We start from the raw sequence: 21,466 nt of genomic DNA on the forward strand, positions 1-21,466 counted from the left end.
CAAATCTATATCATACAAACATAGAAATACATATTTCATTGAAAAAAAAATCCCATAAAAAATTATACTATATTAATATTTTATAACATAAGTGATTAAATCGGTAAAAACAAAGATAAATGACTAAAATGTTCCCTGATTATAGCATAAATGATTAAATTGGGAGAAAAAAAGATAAAGTATGAAAGTATTACCTGAAATTAAGTTAAAGGACGAATTGTATAATTTTGCTAAAATAAAAACAAAACTCTAAACCCTGATGATTAATTTATTGTTGTAAAGTTTTTAATTTCTTTTTAAATACCCTTGTGGAAATTTTAAGACATTAATTGAATGCATTATTATTTTAAAGACAAAGATTATTAAATGAGGTACAACAATCCATAGTTTCTCATCTTATAAAAATAAAATAAAAAATATCCATAGTTTCTCAACCATAATTATGTGAGTTTTCTAATTACACCCTAAAATGATAAAATTATCTTTTCATAAAATTTAATTTTCAGAAAGCCTCTTTCTTTTTCTCGGTTACACCCAAAAACCTATCTTTAGTTTAAGTAGATTATGTAAACTTAGTTTAAGTAGGTCATGTAAATTGAAATTTTTTTTTTTACCTAAAAAGAGGCAAAACAAAGTGCTAATACCTCAAAATATATATAGATATAAACAAGGATAAGAAACAAAAAGAAGGAGGGGACTCGGCCAAAACCTCCTTAAAAAGATTTAAACTTATAGCTTGGGAGACCAAGCTTGTCATTAATGAACAAAGCATTTAAGAACAAAGGGATACTAAACCAAACAATGATTGGATGGACAGCCCAACATTAGCCAACTTGTCTGCAATTTGATTTCCCTCCCTATATATATGAGTTACCATTAAGTTCATATTACTAGCAAGAAGCTTGCAATTGTCCCACTTGTTACGAATATAGCAAGGAATGATCACAGGAGACTTTGTACATACTTAAACTTAGTTTAAGTAAGTCATGTAAACTAATTGGTTTAAGTGGGTCATGTAAACTGAGTTTAAGTGTACATATTTAAACTCAGTTTAAGTAGGTCATGTAAACTCAGTTTAAGTCACATAAACTAAGTTTAAGTGTACATCTAAAAGTTCAACCTTGCTCAATGATTCTACGTAATCTCAATTTAAGTATGTACATATAAACTTAGTTTAAGTAGGTCATGTAAACTGAGTTTAAGTGTACATACTTAAACTCAGTTTAAGTAAGTCATGTAAAATAAGTTTAAGTAGGTTACGTAAACTAAGTTTACATGAACCTACTTAAACTGAATTTAAGTTAACCTCAACAATGTAAAATTGAAACCGTTGTACAATACAGTTGAACAAGAAGAAAATTGAAACTAGCATTATTGAAAAAGAAGAAGAAATTTGCAATTGAGTATGGATGAAAAATATTTTGATTCACTCTTTAATCTTCCATAACAGAGATTGATTGAACATCAGGTTTGTTTGATTGTTTCTGGGTGAAAGAGAGTGGAATTTTAGAGTGACAATGAATGAAATCAAGATATTAAGATAATTTATATAAAAGGGCAATTTTGGTATTTTTAAAAACTTTTAAGAAAATTTAGATGTAACCAGAAATATATGGGGTATGAATAGAAAAACTCTAATTATATTGATTTGTAAAAGTATAAACAACAACAATCTCCAAAAAAAATTTAAAAAATCAATTTTATTTGTGTTTACGTAAAGGTATAAACAACAATCTCCAGATTATTTACATCAAAATCAAAAATTAATTTTTTCTTTTAATTATAACAAACGGACCTAAAATTATATGATGTTTTGTAACTTTTTCATATTAATAAGACAAATAATTTGTTAAACTCTTTTCTTTTTTAAATTTTTGTGAGATTATATGATCTTTTGTGCGATTTCAAAAATATATAGAATTACTTTATAATTAAGACTAAAGATAATATAATAGAAAAATATTAAAAATTGATTCGATAATTAAGACTAACTAAGATGTTTATTTATTGTATTGGAAATTGAATTGTTAGACTTTTTTAAAGAATAATTTCATAATTTATAAATGCTTAAAGAGTGCTCCGGAGGCACTCGGTAACAAAACCCTTATTTTATAGACAAAGATTAGTCAATGAGGTACAAAAATCAATAGTTTTTCGACCATAATTTTTTTCTTCTGTAAAAGTATAAATAACAGTCTTGTCCTCGTGGGTTTAACTCAGGTATGTTCGTAGGGACAATGCATAATATATGCAAGGTTCGTATGTATAATTCAAAATTTTGAATTTCTTTTTGCTGTTATATTTACTGCATTATATAATTATCTCTTGCAAGATTATAGAATTAATATTGGGTCAAAAACTTAATTTACCACTTTTCAACCAAAAACTTATTTAACCCAAAAATTAAAGTTGGGTCACGAGGAAAGTTCGGGATCAATCATATCCGGCTAATAGCAACGACAAAACCGAGTTGGTCGACACATGTTAACTCAAAATCTTAAAATATTGGATTTACGAGTCATCTCTCTTATATTGTTCAACTTTCACGTTTTCAAGCAATGTGGGACTTTACTTTCCTCACACTTGCAACAACAATCTTCTCCTCAAATGTGAGTCATTGTGCTCCCTTGTAAGCGGAAGTTTTTTATCCACATATACTTGGTACTTGCACCGTCGACATTGTCACTGCATCAACGAAACACAAGACCTCATCTTTGTCAAGATCCTTTCAACACAAGGAGTCAGTCGAACCTTTGGTCGAACCATAAACTCTGAAATCATAGTTGGATCATGAGATGAGTTAGGATAATCTGCTATTGAACCAATAACAACCACAAAAGTTAATTTTTTTTTTTGAAGGAAACCACAAAAGTTAGTTGGACACCACATTTTAACCAAAATTTTAATACATTTTGGTTTATGTGTCATTTACTTATATACCGTTCAACCCTTTTTTTTAGAAACTTGAGACTTTAACTCACCGCAACAATTGTTACAATTCAATATTAATATTTTATCAAATACAATTGTTTCTGAAGTAATTTGATTGGTCCACTATTTATTATAGTTCAGCAAACAAACAACTAATCCTTTGGCCATGCACAACGAAGAGGAGCCAAATCTTGTTGGCTTCCCGAACTCGTGACAAATTAATATTTTTTTTTTTTAAAAGTTCGCATGTTCCAAAAGTTACTGAATGGTTCCTTTCAAAGGAAAAAAAAAAAAAAAAAAGATTACTCAATGGTAAGTTTTGATAAGCAAAAGCCCACATTATCCACAAAAACCACCACCCATAAAACTTAAAATATACAACTTAATGTAGCATAATGTTGTACCAAAAAGAAAATGTAGCCATAATGTCTACTAAATGGACTTTACTTTTGATTTTTTAATTATTTTTCAGAAAAAACTAATATACTTAGGGAATCATTATGCCACCGCAATTCTGTTTCTTCGAATCAAAAGTCTGTGCTTTGTGTACAAAAAAAAAGTGCTTTGAGGTCATTTAGCCTTATTATACCATTAGCCAACGTTCACATTTTAGAGTTTGCTCATAGCTATACCAAAACCGTGACATTCATTCAAAGGTATGATTTATTAAAATCATTTTTACATTCAAATGATCAATATGCAAAACAATAGTCCTTTTACACTCTTGAGTTTCAATCATATCCAAGCATGGCTCACTTTGGTTCTTGTTATTACTCTCATACAAATCTCACCACCGGTAATCGGTCAAGCAATAGGACCGGAAGATCCAACGGAGAACAACAGATCAGTAGCCACCATAATGGGAATTGTAGTCCTTATGTTCCTCTTCTCCGGTTTCCTTTCTCTCTACTCGGCAAAATGCACCGATCATCAACAAGGAGTTATTTTTGACCTGACTTTACCTAACGGAGCAAATGGTCTCCGGTCACAAAACAACGAGCCAAGTAACGGTCTTAACCAAGAAGTTATAGACACATTCCCAACTTTTCGTTACTCCAATGTCAAGGGACTCAAGATCGGGAAAAGCACATTGGCTTGTGCTGTTTGTTTGAATGAGTTTCAAGACGATGAAACATTGCGTTTAATTCCTAAATGTAACCATGTGTACCACCATGGTTGCATCGATATTTGGCTTGTCTCTCATGATACTTGCCCAGTTTGTCGTGCTAACCTTGCTCCAAGACCCGATATTGACACCACCGAGCCTACAATGATATCGAATCAGATACCAGAAGGAGAAGATAATCGTCAAGAATTGAGTATACAAATTTCAAATGATGAAGAAGTAGAACATATTGTTGAAGAGGAACAAAAGAAAGCCAACGTGGAAGTGGAAAATTCACCTAAGGTAGATGTACTTCGTAGGTCTAAAACATATTCTGCACCAACACGGTCAAGATCAACAGGATTCTTATCTATTCTCTTGTTATCACGGTCAAACTCAACAGGTGTGTTGGTGCAACCAGGTGAGGATTGTGAGAGGTTTACACTGAGGTTACCCGATAAAGTTCGAAAGCAGATGATGTTGAACACGACGACACTTAAGCGTGCAAAAAGTTGTGTAAGTTTTACGAGAATGAGCAGTGGCACGTTCGGATATAGGTCAAGAAGTTTTGGTTGTGGAAGTGGGATTGGTCAAGTGCAGTACGAAAGGTTTGGAAGTGAGGAAGAAGAGAATTACTTAGGGTTTCTTAGGAATAGTTGGAATAACAAATCGGTGAGAAAATCTCCTATGAAGTGTTTGGGAGTTGATATCGACAACGATGATGACGAACGATCCTCTGATCTTTTGTTTCCTGTGTAGTTAATTGCAAGAGTGGATGATTGTCACATGTTGAAATACTTGTTCTACTCCATTCAATAAAAACTTCGATTGTGAAAAAAAAGAATGGATGATTGGTTAGGTTAAACTTATGTTATTTAATTAGGTCTAGAGTGTTATTTGATTATCCCTTGTAATAGTACTCAGTTGTTCATGTTCATGTATATGTTTTTACATAATTAAGAAAATATATGTAAGATTTATTTGAGAGCTTAATGTAGATTTGGTTTATTCAAAATTTTGAAACTTTTAAGACTCCTATTTTATGATCTTTGCCCAATTCCTCGATTTGTTACTTCATTAGCATTTTGGAGATCCAAAGTTTTTTCCTTATTAATGATTGGATCACTTTTGCTATGGTTCATCTCCTAAATAGATATGGATTCTATACAACTGCAGTGTGATATTGTGGACCTAAGAACAATTCGATTTAAATTTTAAAGTCAGATACTTTTTTTTTTTAATTAAATTGAACGGTCTCTATAATATAATTGTAGAGGATCCAATGTTTTCTAAAACTCTATTCAAAGTTCCTACTTTCTAAATTCAACATCACAACTCTATTTGAAGGAGAGTATTTCACATATTGGTTTGCATTATATCTATCTCATCTTTCCCTAGCTTTTTGAACATAACTCATGGAATAAGATTGACTGAGGCACCACCATATGTAACTCAATGGATCTCATTGTTGTCTTGAAATGAAAATGTATGTTGAGGGATAGGTGGAGTTATATTTGAAGCAAAAAAAGTATATGATCAATTAAGATGAAACATTAGATGAAAAGCGATTGAAACCTAATCCATGTTCGATAATAAAGTAATGGGCTATGCTAACGAGCCTATTAGTTTAGAGTTTATTAGGTTTTATATATATATTCTCTAGTAATCTTTGTTATTCTCTATTGAAACTATATATTGTTAACATGGTATCAAGAGCTTTGTTCGATCCTCCTTGAACATTTTGCATCTTTTCCGCTGTTGTTTTCCCAAAACCAAAAATTTGGGAATGTGTTTGTTTGGCTTTTTGATGATTTGGTTTGAAAAATGAAGTTTTTTGGAATTTGGCGTACTGTTCAAACCCCTCGCTGAATTGTTTTATCTCGCCGAAGTTTGCTAGTTGCCTGGTTGTATTCCATAGGTTGATGCCGTTGATTTTTTGTTGATGCACTTTGAAGGTAAAACCAGAGGGTTGTTGTCTCTATGTTTTTTGTTTTGGTCTAAGTCAAAATTGAAAGGAAGCTTGCAATGTTCCACACAAAATTTGCAGTGTTATTTATGGGGTTTGATTGAAATTTGTCCTTCTCTGTCCTATTGTTTTGGATTAGTTTGATTCAATTTAGTTTGCAATGACTCTTTTGGTTTGTATTTGTGAGTGGCTTAAGTATTCCTTCTATCCACTAATTTGTACACCCTCCGGTCACTAATATAAGCAAAAATTTGGTTTTTAGATTCATTCATTAAATGACGTATGTAGTCTATAATAAAGACTACATACGTCATTTAATGAATGAATCTAAAATCCAAACTTTTGCTTATATTTGTGACCGGAGGGTGTATATGATTGTTTGGTTTAGTTAGGTTCATATTGGTTCGTTTGATTCAATCTTTCTGTTTGTTTGGTGAGTTAAGTGCTCACAATTTAGTTGTTTGATTGATTTCTTTTCTCTATTAATTCTTCTAATTGATTGTATTTCTTCATATTGATTATTCTGATTGATTGCATTTCTTCCCATTTTGACTATTATTGATTATACTTCTCTCCCTTTTGATTTTTGTGATTGATTGCACTTCTCCCCATTTTGATTCTTCGGTTTGATTGTTTCTGTCCCTTTTGATTCTTCTGTTTGGTTGCACCTCTCTCTATTGGTTCTTATTTATGGTCGCTTCTCCCTACTAGCTCATTTGTTTAGATTGGTTTGACTTGGTTTTTGATGAATTCTCTCTTTGTATGGTGATGGTTTTGGCTGCACTCTCTATGATAACTCACTTTCGTTACTACTTTCCGTTGATTCTACTATCAACTGATTTAGTTTATTTTTTTTGGATAAATTTGTAACAAGCTTAAAACTTAGTAAGCTTTACCTTGAGGGGTAGTGTTAAAACTTCATATTATTTAATATATTTTTGGTATTTTGTTTGACAAACTCGTAATACTTCTTGTTGATGCATCATGAGTTTGAGGGTAGTTGTTAGATAATAAAGTAATGGACTATGTTATTGGGCTTGCTAGTTTAAAGTCCATTTGGTTTTATATATTCTCTAGCTAGTAACATTTTGTAATGTAAAGATATTCTTATTCTATGAAACTTTAGCCATCTTTGTTAGCCTCTTTGTTATTCTATATTGAAACCATACGTTGTTAACAAACACAAGTTTTTATATTCTTTTATATTTTACTTGCGAGCAAAATACCAAAATCATGTTTATAAACCTATTTTAGAAATTATGTGGATTTAAGCGATATCAAGACTAAGTGCGGTCTCTGTAGTTCGATACAATTTATTTTTGATAAAAACCAACATAATATGTATTGCCCTGTGAAAATAGGTGCACAAACATCCTTCTTATCTCAAGAGCGACAAGCAAATGACGTGATATTTTTTGAGATGTTGCGGGATCATGACATGCATCATAGTGTTCAGTGTGGGATGACATTGAATTATCTTTATAATTATCTATCTTTATAAACCGCCCTGTCCCGTCCCGTCAATAACCCGTCTAAAAAGCGGCGGAGCGGGGCGGGCCAATTAGAGAATTAGTGTTGAAAATCTTATCCTGCCCCATTTTATGGCGGACCGGCGGGATGGTTGGTTGACCCGTCAATGTTTTTAAAAAAAATAAAATATTAATTCTAATCTTCCTATAAATAATGTAAAAATATATAAATTTAAAGAAATATAAATATATAACTAATGACTCCACTAAAATTATTAAAATAAGGGTTAATAGTGTTTTGCACCCCTGTAATATATGTCATTTATGGTTTTCGCCCCTATAAAATTTTCGGTTTGATTTGCACCCTCGTAAATATTTTTTTTTCTTCGGAAAACACCCCTAATAAGCCATTTTTAGAAAAAAATTTCAAGAAATTTTGGTTTTTGAATGGCCTATTAAGGATGTTTTCTGAAAAATAAAAATTTTACGAGGGTGCAAATCAAAACAAAAATTTTATAGTGGCGAAAACCGGAAATGACATATATTACATGGGTGAAAAGCACTATTAACCCTTAAAATAATTATTCAAACATATAAATTACATCTTCTAAAATCTATAATAAATCAATAAGACATTGAAAATAAAAACTCCATGAGTAATCAATTAACTAATTGTTAAAAAAAGAAAAAAATTGACAAAACTAATTGTTAAAAATATAAGGCTAAAATCATAAAATAAAAGTCATAAAATTAATTAAATTTTTTCCCCCAATGGAGGTGAAAATTGGAAAATATATTGTGACTTATAAATAAAAGAAGTGAAAAAGATAGTTTCTTTTTAACATATCAACCCAACGAGCGCGCCAACCCGCCCCGCCCAGTCACTGTACCGCTTCTTAGTGGGTTAGGCGGAAAGGGCACCCTACTTTTGACGGGTTCAAAATCCCAACCCATCCCGCTAAAAATGACGGGGTAAATGGGCCAACCCGACGGGTTCAACCCATTTTACCATCCATAGTTTGAGGCTACCACTTTCAAGATGACTTCGATGGGCAGATACATGACCCTACTACAGGTGATAATTAAATTGATTTTTATCTGTGTTTCTGATTTTATATTCCGATTAATGTATGTTTTATAATAGTGTTTGTATTTCCAGGCTTGGGATTTGAAGCATTTCACAAACTTATTTCCATTTAATGATAATCTAGCCTATCCCCTAGATTTTTCATGCACTGACCGCTTTGTTTGTATGAGCATCCATGTTACACCGGAGCCCTACATATTGATCCTTTATCGTTTGGGTGTGCATGACATCATATTCAACATGTAAGATGATCATCAGGACGAGCAAGCTTTTGAGGATTTATACTGATACTCGGGTTGAATTATATACGACCGAGGGAAGGTGTATTGCCACATGCCACAACGGGTGAAGAGGTAGTACGGGTAAGATGATGCATACAAAACGGAAGTGCTTGTAATTTGAATATTTTAATCTAAATCATTTTTCACTTGAAAATTTATCCAAAAAGGGATCATTGCAATTGCAAAAACCCAAAACAGAAGTACGGATTTTTCAAAGTAAATGGCGTGTATGCACGCCACGGCAGAAACAAGAAAAATGATGAAAATGCGTTGAGACAAAAGTGTATCCCACAGCACAAGAACTTGTCGTCACTCATTTCAGCGAAAATTCCAATAAAAAAAGCAAAAACTCGTTTAATAATTTAAACATCGATGAAACACGTTTGGTTTATTCTGTTGTTGTTATTTTTGGGACGGATGAGATTAGGATTCTGCGTAGCATCAATGAGTGAGAAGTCCCATCCTATAGTTTGGTATGGTTTATTCTGATACATCACGTTACCCACATATTAATGAGGTTGTACATATTACATATAGCAAAAATTAAGCTGATTTTTTTTTAAAGAAAATGAAGCTGGTGTTGAGTAATATTATTGAAGTAAAACATATTTTTCGTAACAATATTTTTTTTTAATAATCCCTTATTAATGGTCTCAATTTCTCTTTTAAAAGAATTGTCTCCAATTGTCTAGGAAATCATTTTATAAATATAGAATTCACAATATGAACGAAATATAATAATAAAGATAGTTATAACAAAATACAAAACAATGTCAATCATGAAAAAAAAAATGTATTAAGAGTTAATTTTTTTGTCAACCAACGAAGTGTGATCCAAGTGATCCTAGGAGCTTTTTAAATGATGTCTAGTTTTAGAATCTTGGTGATGGGAATATAATTACATCTGTTAAAAGAGGAATTACTTTACATGCTTAAAGGGTTCGTTCTATGACTATGAGGATATCATGAGTCTATTAGGATAGAAAGGTTAAACTTTGAACAAAGTAAGTCCTATTAGCTAATTTATCCATTGAAAAATAACATTTTTTCCGTTTAATTATATAAAATATACCCCTCTTAATTACTTTTAAAAAACAAACAATTAGTTTAGCACTCAATCTTTTATAATGAATAGAGTACACCACAAGATGGGAGTTTCTATGGTGCAGTCAGAAAACTGACTTTTTTAAAAAAGTTAATTTTAATCTTAATGTTTGATTCATTTTTAAAATTGTTGATTTTTGATTAATGATCAATAGTAATTCATATAGTAATGTTTGCAACATCTTAAACTTATGTACTATTTTATCGTTGAAATCTTTAACATGCAAACAGAGTTGATGATATTATGTGATAGTCTTAAGTGTTACACTTTGTGGGGTGTTACGCTTAAAATAAGGTAGGATAAAATTAGATTAAGTGTAGTCTTGTTAATATGATGAATTGATGATACTGTGAGAACTAAACTTTTGATGTCATTGTACAAACAGTGGTGTGTTACTCACTACATTTTTTATGTTTTAGTGTTAACTTCACCAGAAAAATCATTCTCATGACTTCACCGTTGAATTTTTCCCACAAAGATTTACATCACTTACACACATTACATAGAGTTAATATTTGTACAATCATATTATGATAACTTTTGAGAAATTTTTCTCTTTCATATTTTGTTGTATTCTTGCTCTTTTTATTGTTTTTGTCCCAACATAAAAAAGAAGAAAGTTATAAAAAAAAAAAGGTCAAATACCTCCCTGGGTCCTTTAAGTCTAACGTTTGTTTCAAATATGTCCTTTAAGTTTATAAGGTTTCAGATAGGTCATTTCTATCAAATCAACTTTGGCTTAACGGAGGTTGATAGAAAGTACCTATCTGAAACAAACTCGAAACTTAAAGGACCTATCTGAAACCTTAGAAACTTAAAAGACCTATCCGAAACAAACTTCAAACTTAAAGGACTTATCTGAAACCTTAGAAATTTAAAGGATCTATCTGAAACAAACATAAAACTTAAAGGATTCAGGGAGGTATTTGACAAAAAAAATTGATCCTACAAATATCATTATCTCATTGCAACATGTGCTAGTCTCCATAAGTGGCTATAACCAAGTTCTCTTACATTTTTCTTGTGAGTTTAATAGTGACTTTCATTTTTAAAGTATGAATTTCACACAAATCATAGAAAATTAGGGTGGATAAAAAGAATTGGCGCTTTTCTTTTCAATAAATTAATAATTATGTAGTATGGTAAGAAAATTAATTATTAGGTGGAAAAAACTATAAAAATAGAAAAAGGATAAGAATTTTTTTTACCGGTCCTATGACAAAGAATTACTAATAGTTATGCTCAGCTTTTCTCAACAGACAAAAAAAAAGTGGTATTTTCTCTTGAGAAAATTTTTGTGTAGTAATGAACTTAACTATCATTCTTACAAATAATAAATTAAAACATGATACGTTATTTTATTTTCTTTTAACCATGATTGGTGGTGGTGAATCCTAGCTGCAAATAATGGTTGAGAGAGAGGAGAAGCAATTATTTTTCATTTCTTAAATATTTTAAAATAAAACAATGATGTTTCATATTTTAATTTGTTGTTTGTAAGAATGATATGTTAGATTGGTTCCTCCATAATATAAAACACTTGAATTGTGTCTCACGTTATTCTAGTTCTCCCAAGAAAAGACCAAATCGATCCATTAAATCCATAACGTCATAATCACACTTTACTTTTTATTAATCAAAACTCCATTTTACGTTACTCTTAAGGAACAACAAACTTTCTCAATAACAAGAAACGTAAAAGAGTACACAAATTCCATCGCCATCACTATTCTTTTCTTGCTCTCACAGCAAATTTTCACACCTTCACACTTCACCTCTATGATTCACTATGCGCATTCACACCATATTCCCTGCACCCGCACCATCTCTCACTCTCTTACAACTCTGTAAAAAATTTCACCGCCATGCATGGCAACCGTTTCCTTTTCTTCTTCTTTTTCTTTCTTTCATCTTTCCGGCAACTGCTCAGCCATCACCACCGCAAGATGCATTCGCGAAAATGAAGTTCGACAAAACTATGGCATCAGTCCTTGTGATACTCGTCATGGTTTTCTTCACATTAGGTTTTATTTCAATCTACACTCGCCAATGTAGAGAACGAAGAATACGAGGAAGGGTCGATCTAACTGCTCCGGTTACCGGTGGTGATGTTTGCCGGCAATCACGCGGTCTTGATCCAACGATCATTGAAAATTTTCCGAAATTTGTATATTCTGAGGTGAAGGATCTCAAGATTGGAAGAGTCACGTTAGAATGTGCAGTGTGTTTAAATGAGTTTGCGGATGATGAAACGCTGCGTTTGATTCCTAATTGTAGCCATGTATTTCATCGTGATTGTGTTGATGTTTGGTTGTTGCATCACTCTACTTGTCCGGTTTGTCGAGCTGAACTTGTTCCCGGTTCGGATGATGCAGGTTCTTCTGTTCAGATACAGATCTCTGAACCAAATTTGGCTGAACCCGTTTTTAATCATGAGCCCGATGTTATTGAACCGGTTGGTTTGGATGAGAAGAAAAAAGTTTTAATAGTGAGTCCAAGTGTGAATTTTGATGGTATGAACCGGACTCCCGTTCGGTCCATGTCAGTGGGGTTTGGGTTTATGAGATTGTTTTCTCGGTCTAAATCAACGGGTCAATTAATGGTTCGGTCGGATGAGGATTGTGAGCGGTTCACGTTGAGATTGCCGGATGAAGTGCATAATCGATTAATGAATGATATCACGTTGCGCCGAACAAAGACCTGGGAAGCTACATTAGGTAGTGGGAAAAGGGGTTACCGAACAAGGAGTGTGGGGAGGAACTTTCTACAATATGAGCGGTTCAATGTGGAGAGCCGGCTGGACCAAAAAGGGTTCACGTGTGCCCCATCTTTTTTGGGCCGGGTTGGTTCGATGAGATCAACAAAGGATGGGAACAATGCAAGTGCAACAATGGGTGTTATGAGCAAAGTTGATGCTGGAGAACGTTCTTCGGATCGTTTAGTTTAAATTGATTGAGTATTAAATTATGATTGAGATTGGGTGTGGGTGAAAATAAGTTTACTATTGAATTGTTTATTTTATGTATAATGATGGAGCTAATCTTCGTGTTCATAGAATTAAAATTTTGATTTTATTTATAGTTCAAGAGAGCACTACAGTTTTATGTACTTTATATAAGAACATCTCCAAAGTTAGTCTCTTAAGATAGATTCTGAAGTTATTTTAGGTGGTCCTCGTATGTTCCATCACATTTTACCAACACTTAATTTACAACAATATTTGATTTCTTGAAATGGATCTCTTAAGTTACCCACATGTTATACTTTAATATTTTAATATTCACATTTTTATTTTAAATTCAAATATTAAATTTGTTCCTTGAGGTTTACTAATAAGCAATCATTTTTATTCATTCACAATTTAAGCAAAACATTACATAATTTTAAGAAGGAAATTGATGTTTTTTACGAACAATGCTCCAAATGACGGTGCTCGTGAAATTCTTCTTATGAGTGTGGTGGTGCACTTAGATCTATATATTCATCTCAGATAGATTATGAAGAGTTTTATGGATGGAAACGGTAAGAATTGATTCCAACAAGATTATGTTAATCATATCATGTTGCCAAAGAACAAGGGTCGAAGTTGGTGAACCATAAAAAGTTAACACTCAAGTTAGTTTTTGTGTGATATGGGTGAGAGGTTTAACATAATGAAATGTTTGTCTCTCTCCTTGTGTAGATATGATTTCACAGAACATGGTTTATTAATAAATTTCTTGTTATTGGTTAATCCCTTCACTATTGTATGTTGTTATCATACATCGTCATGCAAGGAGAATTGTTTAGTATTTTAGAGTTTTGTTGGATATTAATACCCTTTGAAAAATGTTGAGTCAAGATTTATATGCACTTCAAAAAAATTTAGAGTGAGCTCTATGTGGTCAGAAGATTTAGGAGCACTATTTGGGTACTCACAAACAAGAAAGAATGTAAATGAAGAATAAAGGATTAAATGGTGTGTACATTTGGTGTGTGTCTAAAGAGCAATTTTTATGTGAGGTTGTGAACATCCAAGTGTTTTTCTTTTTTATATTATTTTTTCTATTTCTTTTTAAGTATAGTTTTTGAATAGTACACTCAAATTAAAATGTATTTTGATTTTTTTTTCCTCTATTGATCCCCATTTAATATATCAATAAATTCCTATTTTTTCATACACTTTCTCTATTGAATAAAATTTAGTCCAACTTCAACAGATAAATGTTGATTGTAAAACAAAATAAAATTTAGTCCAACTTCATTGAGTCTCTTATTTTGTGCTTGATATTTTAACAAATTCACTCATCTTATTTATAAATTTCAACTCCTCATGAAATCATTATTATAGATAACAAAATTTTATTTCATAGAAGATTTAATAAGTAGATAACAAAAAACACACTTTGTTTACAAAAAAAAAAAAAAATTTCAAACAAATAACATTAATTTATTTTATTGAAAAAAGTAAGTATGCATAATTAAGAGAAAAAAAAACATGATTGACAAATCATATTTTTAAACTATCAAAACAACAGTTAAATACAAAAACATAATTTATAGTCAAACAAGATTTAAAAAAGTTGTGTGTAAATTGAACAAGTAATTACATGACGACTTACGTGATAGCTATAGATTTACAAAGAAAAATGATTATTGACACGAAAACTAAAACAATTAAGATAGAAAGTAAAAACATAATGTAAATATAAGTGATAAAGTTATAAAAAAAATTTCACAAATTGATTTTACAAATATCATTTTAAAAATAAAAAAACTACCTAGCACACTACTGATAAATACTTGGTGGTTACAAACCCAACATATAATATCCAGATACAACCAATCACAAATTGACATGTAATATCTTTCTTTTTTTTTTACAAAAGTCATTTAATATCCATGTTTTCTTACTTCAAACATTTTTTTTAGGCATTCACTTATTATTATTATTATTATTATTATTATTATTATTGGCGGGGATTCACTTAATTGAAAGAGTTGCTAGTTTTTAAGATGGAGTTTGCCTACAAAAACACAAGAATGAATTACGTGTCGGTGTGTGTGCGGTGGAAACCATTAGTGGAACAATCAATCAAAGCTTGCCTGTGATTCATGCTTGCCTTCATTATTAGTTGAGCATTTTCCTATTTGAAACTTACTTAAATCATAACATGCTTTAAACATGTTTCCTTTCTTATTTTTGTTTGTATAAAAACATGTTTCCTTTCTTGTTAAAAAAATAAATAGTAAAAAACATGTTTTTTTCTTCTTTTCATAGCATGCTTCTTATATCTCAACATCATAACATGGTTTGATTATATTAGCTTCTAAATTTGCCCCAAAAACGAAGCATTATAAATAAAGAGAAGTGAGGTATTCGAAATTCAAAATCCAACCCCTACATATAAGTGCTAATTTATTTATTTATTTTCAAACTCATTGAAACTGTTCACCTAAATAAGGTTGATTTCTTCGTTAGTATTTTGTTTTTGTCGAGTTTTTGTTTTTAAGTTTAAATTTTTATATTTGAATTTCATTTTTTTTTTCATTCGAAAAGCCTTAAACTCTAAAAACCGGTAGAAGATCAATTTCTGGATCGAGATCAGTGTCGATATTCGATAGTTAGAATTGAAGTGGCTTGAGCCAATTAAGAAAATGATACCCTTATATTTATTAAAATGTTACCATCTTTATATTTTATTTTTACAAAATCCTTAATAACTTATTCATAATTAAATTTCCGTTTTTAAAAAATTTGATTGAAATGAAGATAAGAGACATGCTTGCTTTACGTGTGTGGTGATTTAGGAGTCTACTGATATTTTCTAGTACAAGTCCTTTATCTCTGTGATGCTTATTCGGTGTAATAATGCATACATTTGGATGTAATGGGGTAGGGTGATAATGCTCCTTCATGGCGTCCCAACAAGTTTTAAGATTTTGGCGAATTTAAAAATGTGGCCTTGTGAAGTAATTACTTTTATCATGAGAGAAAAAAAAATTGGGAGGATCCATTCTCAAAAAAAAATTGAATATAACATAAATGTTTTGGTTAAAGCTCATTTGTTATATATTAAATTAAAAGTGATTATAACATAAATAAATAAAATTTAAAAGACAAAGATGAATTATATTAACATTGACAGAGTAGTCTTCTTGGCACAAGGTGTACCAAAGAGACCACTAAAGATTTCAGGCTATCAACCAAATAAATATAAAAGATGATTAGCCAATGCCCAATCAAATTAACGGGCTCGATCATCACCTCTGAAAGTCATAAACAAAATTGACGTTCTTTGCTTTCAGCCATAAAATAAAACTTTACTTTATCAAATAACTGAGGTATGGAAGTTTCAGTAGTGTTAAATAACCTATTGTTACCTTCATTCCAAACGATCCAAGCACAAATAAACCAAATAAGTTGTAAGAATGGGCTCCTAGCATTCAACCTACCGGAGGCATAAATAAACTGAATGATATGGTCATAAATAACCTGTGGATCCGCCCCAAAAAAACCAATCCCAGACAACACGCCTTGCCAAAGTGAGCCAAAGGTACTACAAGAAAGAAACAAGTGTTGCGTTGACTCAACATGGCCACAGTCGGTCGTACAAAAACTGACGTCTGGAGTGAATATGTCACGACACACCAGATTATATTTGGTCGGCAATCTGTCTCGAAGCAGTCTCCGCCTCAGATTCTACATGAAAAGACTCCTAAGACGTTAAAAGCTGATAAACACCATGAACTGAGTACGCCTCCCTATAGGGTCGAGCTTCCACTGCCACTGATTTGTTAAATGAGACTGCAAAGAAACATCAAGAAGTAATGTCCTACACTCCGCTAACAACACTTCCTCCCAAGCCCACAAACATCTCCGCCACTTCCACACCTCACCCCATCCTCCCAACCTAGAGAACACATGGTTGCCATCGTGCAAGACTTATCAACCGCTAAATCAAATAAGCGTCGAAAATGCACACAGAAAGGGACACTTCCCAAGCAACGGTCATACCAAAAGTAAGTATCTACATCATCTCCTACCTTTCTCGCCACACACTCCTCAAACCACCCTCCTCCGTCACCATCTACACCATCGCGGATTTTTGCAACCTCCCTCCACCACAAAGAACCCCTCCGGTCCCCATCCTCCAACCTCCCATACTCCTCACCATAACAAGCAACTACGATCCTATCTTAAAAATCACATTTGTCCACTAACATCCGTCATCATCATTTTCCTAAACGATAATTAAAAGAAGAAAAAACATCAAATTTAGTTCTTCATAATTTTCTTGCAACAGAATTTGGTTTAAACAAAAAAAAAAAAAATCTAAAGTAGTTTATAACATTTTCATAAAGGGCCCAATTCAACTCTTGACTCATTGTAATATAGATATTAATTAGTCCTCCATCTGTATGAAAATGACAAAGACTAATTTACTCGTATTTTTTTAGCATAGACTGAATTAGGCTACAAGGAAATTGTGAATTACCATAATGAATTTTTAATTATTTAAGAAAATTATTTTTAGTAAAACATAAACTTTGGTTGAAAAAATATTCAACTTGAAATCTATTCATGTCAAAATAGTTTCTCATTAATAATAAAAGGGAAATGTTAATTAGTGCTCCTGAGGCACTAGTTAAGGACCTTAAATGATAAATTTTTACAAAAATTAATGTAACCAGTGCATTGAAAATTGAAAAGTTTGACATTTTTAAAGAATAATTACCTAATTACCAAAAGTTTGACATTTTTTGGAAGACATTAATATAAAAAAGATAATCAAAATAGTTTTTCATTTTTAACATAAACATTATGTTTTTAACAAAATTTACGTACAAACATAATTAAAAACATAAAATAGTTTTAAATCTAATCAACAGATCACAAGACCCCATCCGAACTGAACTTCTACCTTTAGGCAAGGGATCATTTTTGGTGATGTCATTGTCACCCATCACCTATACTAATTACTAAGGGCCACCACTAATTGAAACTATAACAATGATTCTAGTCCTCATGCTCATAAACATAACACCAAAAGTTCAGTTGGTGACTGTTGTCGTCTTATCAAACCAAACCACCAAAATTGCATATAAAAAGGTCACATGTAGGAGTGTTTAATTGTACCTAAACTTTCTTCTCTATTCCATTCCACCCAAATACAGAAAGAGCAACATGTTTAGCGTTAAGCGTTTAGTTGAATCAAACAATCTAAGTTCTATTCCTTCAAACTACATTTGCCAAACAAATATTCAAGATTATTCCATAGTGTTGAATGAAACAGAAATTATTCCAACAATCGACTTTTCCCAGCTCATATCTTCCAATCCTATGGAACGTTCCATGGCAATCCAAAAACTTGGCAATGCTTGCCGCGATTGGGGTTTCTTTATGGTACAAATATTTAAACTAAAATAGTATATACTTTTACATTTTTTTGGACCGTATATATTTTTTACATATACATAGTACATGTTTGAAATAATGGTGAGTATGATAAATCACAATGGCACGTACGATAATCTTGTTGAAGCTCCGAGGTATTGTGTTTGCCAAAACGAGAGTTTCACGTTGTTATTCTTAAAATTTCATCGTCAATCCAATGATCTACCATAGACGGTTACTATCAAGTCTCCGAATGTGTAGTCTAGTCGTGTGAGTTGATATGTTTAACTAGTATTAAGAAGGAGGTTCATAGTTCAATCCTTGTTATTATTAACTAACTCTCTCTTGTTCTAACAAATTAACCACTAATGGTTTGTTTTATGATTAATTACTGAAGCTAATCAATCATGGGGTATCTGAGACGCTGAGGGATGAGGTTTTAAGAACAAGCCAATGCTTTTTCGATCTGCCAAGTGAAGAAAAAAAGGAGTACATAAGTGAAAAGCTATTTGATCCAATTAGATGTGGTACAAGCTTTAATTTGAAGGTAGACAAAACCCTCTATTGGAGAGATTATCTCAAATGTTATGTTCATCCTCAATTTGATGCTCCTTCCAAGCCCCCTGGGTTTAGGTATATCATTCTTCTTGCACTTTTATTACTTTTTTTAGTTTTTTACTTTGCTCCTTTGTTTTGACCATATGGGACAATGCATCATAGGTATTAAATACGCTAGAAAATAGAATTAGGGTTCAAAATTAAAGACAAAATATATAAAATATGTTTGTAATTCTTTTCACTAAATTATCAGTAAGCAAATATGAACTGTCTAGTTTGCTTTTTAAATTCTTAGATGTTTTGCAAACATACTAAAGGATAACTATACACCAAATCAAGAAAAAAACAAAAACAGAATTTCATATAGGCCTACCAATGAACCAAAATCAATAAAAAAATGAACTTTCATTTATTTTTTTTGTAGTTGTAATTTATGTATGTGTTGTATTTCTTCCATATATATATGTCACCATGTCATTGTTAAATCTTTGAGAAATTACTTGTCTTCAAATAACAATGTTATTTATATTTTAATCCTCATATATAATACTTGTACTTGAATTCCTTTCAAAAAAAAACTTGTATGGTTTTCCACGTTGCAGTTTGCAAATATTCAAACTTACCATATCCTTATTTTTAAAATTCCACGTTGAATATTCAAACTATAATATCCTTATTTTTAAGATGGTGCATGATTAATGATTATTGTATAAAACTTAATTTGTGGTGTGCTAGCTGCAAATTACTAAAAAAACATTTGTGTAAGCATGTGGAATTAACTACACATATTAAACTAAAATTACTATAAAAAATGTATGCTTACACGAATTAGCACACTAGTACTAGGGGTGGAGAAATTCTAAATCATAATCATAATGGAAGACAAGGTAGAGTGGGTTGGACCAGAATCGTTTGCAAGATCATCCCATCAATTTCCTGTCTTAAATATCTATTGTTTGTTTGAGTCAGGAGAAAATATGATATTGTATTTGATTTGAATAATGGAATATAAATTAATATTGATTAAGCTCAACTCAACTTTTAAGATGGTGAATTTTATTTTGTGTCAAACATCTTAACCAAAAAAATGTACAAACAATCTTAACCAACAAATAATGTACAAACATAGATGTTTTTTTATTCATTTTTTTCCTGGTTAAATGCTTGCAGTGAAACTTTAGAGGAATATACCACAAAGAGTAGGGAAGTTATTGGAGAGTTGCTAAAAGGAATATCACTGAGCTTGAGCCTAGAAGAAAATTACATACACAACATGATGAATGTAGACTCAGGCTCTCAACTTCTTGTTATCAACTATTACCCACCTTGTCCTAAGCCTGAGCTGGTTATGGGTCTACCTGCTCACACAGATCATGGGCTTTTGACCCTCTTAATGCAGAATGAACACAGTGGACTTCAGATTGAACATAATGGCAAGTGGATTCCTGTTAACCCTGTGCCCAACTCCTTTCTCATCAATACTGGGGATCATTTGGAGGTAAGACTAAAGTTTCACTTGCAAGCTATGAAGCACGGACACAGATACAGACACGAACACTAGATACAACACTAACACTGAAGGGTAACCTTGACGCAATTGGTAAAGTTGTTGTCATGTGACTGAAAGGTCACAGGTTCAAGTCCTGGAAACAGTCTCTTGTGTAAAAAACAGGGTAAGGCTGCGTACAATACACCAATAATGGTGGGACCCCTTCCCGAACCCTGCGTATGCGGGAGCTTTAATGCATCGGATTGCCTTTTTAACATAATTAAATGTAATCACAAGTGTCAATGTTATGACGGTGTCTGACACGATATGTGTCTGACACCTAGACATTTCTTCGATTAGAAGTGTCTGTTCAAGCAAAGTTTATGCTTTCATTATAGAAATTATCAAAATTGATTTTAATTATCCTAACCAAACATGTTTCGGTAAAGAAAAACATAAGTAGCTAATTGATGTTCCATATTTGTCTTCAGATAATTACCAATGGGAAATACAAGAGTATTGTTCATCGTGCTGTGGTGATGAATAAGAAAGCTGCAAGAATTTCTGTTGGGACAGCACATGGGCCCACTCTTGACACCATTGTCACCCCTGCACCAGAGCTGCTTAGCAAGGATAACCCCTCAGCATATAGAGGCATTACATACAGAGATTACTTGCAGCTTCAACAAAGTCGTGAATTAGCAAGAAATTCTTGCTTAGATTATATTCGAATTTAAATAAAAACTTTGTTATGCTTGCATAAGTAATAATTGTAAGTTTGGTCTTTCAAAATTTAGTTTTAACTTGTAAATTAATGCGTGGAATTATAATTTGGTGTATGGTTATGTAACGTGGTTTTTGCTAATAAGAAATCCTGATCGGTCCACTTTTTAATTATATTTTTCATTGGACATGTGTAGTCTTGTGAGAACTCTAGTTTAGAGACGAAAAAACAATGTAACTGTCATTTTCACGTTCGTGAGAGTTACTTTTGTTGAACTAGTTTCAGTATTAACGTGATGTAGGCCTCCAATTGCATAAACTGTCGGCGTTTATTGTCTTTGTGTTCTCGACAGTTAAACATTTTGTTGAATTATT

General features: G+C 31.9%; 3 protein-coding genes and 1 long non-coding RNA gene across 4 annotated transcripts; 3 read left to right on the forward strand and 1 right to left on the reverse strand.

Moving 5' to 3' along the window:
• Window positions 1-2,341: 2,341 nt before the first annotated feature.
• On the reverse strand, window positions 2,342-3,017 carry LOC112421702 (uncharacterized). The gene is made up of 2 exons (XR_003011912.2): window positions 2,982-3,017; window positions 2,342-2,771 (listed from the first exon to the last, which is right to left on the reverse strand). It is a non-coding gene; the product is annotated as an uncharacterized lncRNA (long non-coding RNA).
• A 356-nt stretch (window positions 3,018-3,373) lies between these two features.
• LOC11437116 (RING-H2 finger protein ATL34) lies at window positions 3,374-5,068 on the forward strand. The gene has a single exon (XM_003615147.4). It carries the CDS (start codon window positions 3,620-3,622, stop codon window positions 4,793-4,795), a length of 1,176 nt encoding a protein of 391 aa, XP_003615195.2. The 5' UTR covers window positions 3,374-3,619; the 3' UTR covers window positions 4,796-5,068.
• Window positions 5,069-11,572: 6,504 nt separating this feature from the next.
• Window positions 11,573-13,007, forward strand: LOC11427383 (RING-H2 finger protein ATL11). The gene has a single exon (XM_003615148.4). It carries the CDS (start codon window positions 11,734-11,736, stop codon window positions 12,889-12,891), a length of 1,158 nt encoding a protein of 385 aa, XP_003615196.1. The 5' UTR covers window positions 11,573-11,733; the 3' UTR covers window positions 12,892-13,007.
• A 4,958-nt stretch (window positions 13,008-17,965) lies between these two features.
• On the forward strand, window positions 17,966-21,263 carry LOC11437117 (2-oxoglutarate-dependent dioxygenase 19). Its single transcript, XM_003615149.3, has 4 exons — window positions 17,966-18,330; window positions 18,719-18,954; window positions 20,050-20,377; window positions 20,860-21,263. Exons 1-4 carry the CDS (start codon window positions 18,112-18,114, stop codon window positions 21,103-21,105), a joined length of 1,029 nt encoding a protein of 342 aa, XP_003615197.1. The 5' UTR covers window positions 17,966-18,111; the 3' UTR covers window positions 21,106-21,263.
• The last annotated feature ends 203 nt before the right edge of the window (window positions 21,264-21,466 follow it).

Source organism: Medicago truncatula, chromosome 5 (assembly GCF_003473485.1).
Source record: "Medicago truncatula cultivar Jemalong A17 chromosome 5, MtrunA17r5.0-ANR, whole genome shotgun sequence".
NCBI classification, from domain to species: Eukaryota; Viridiplantae; Streptophyta; class Magnoliopsida; order Fabales; family Fabaceae; genus Medicago; species Medicago truncatula.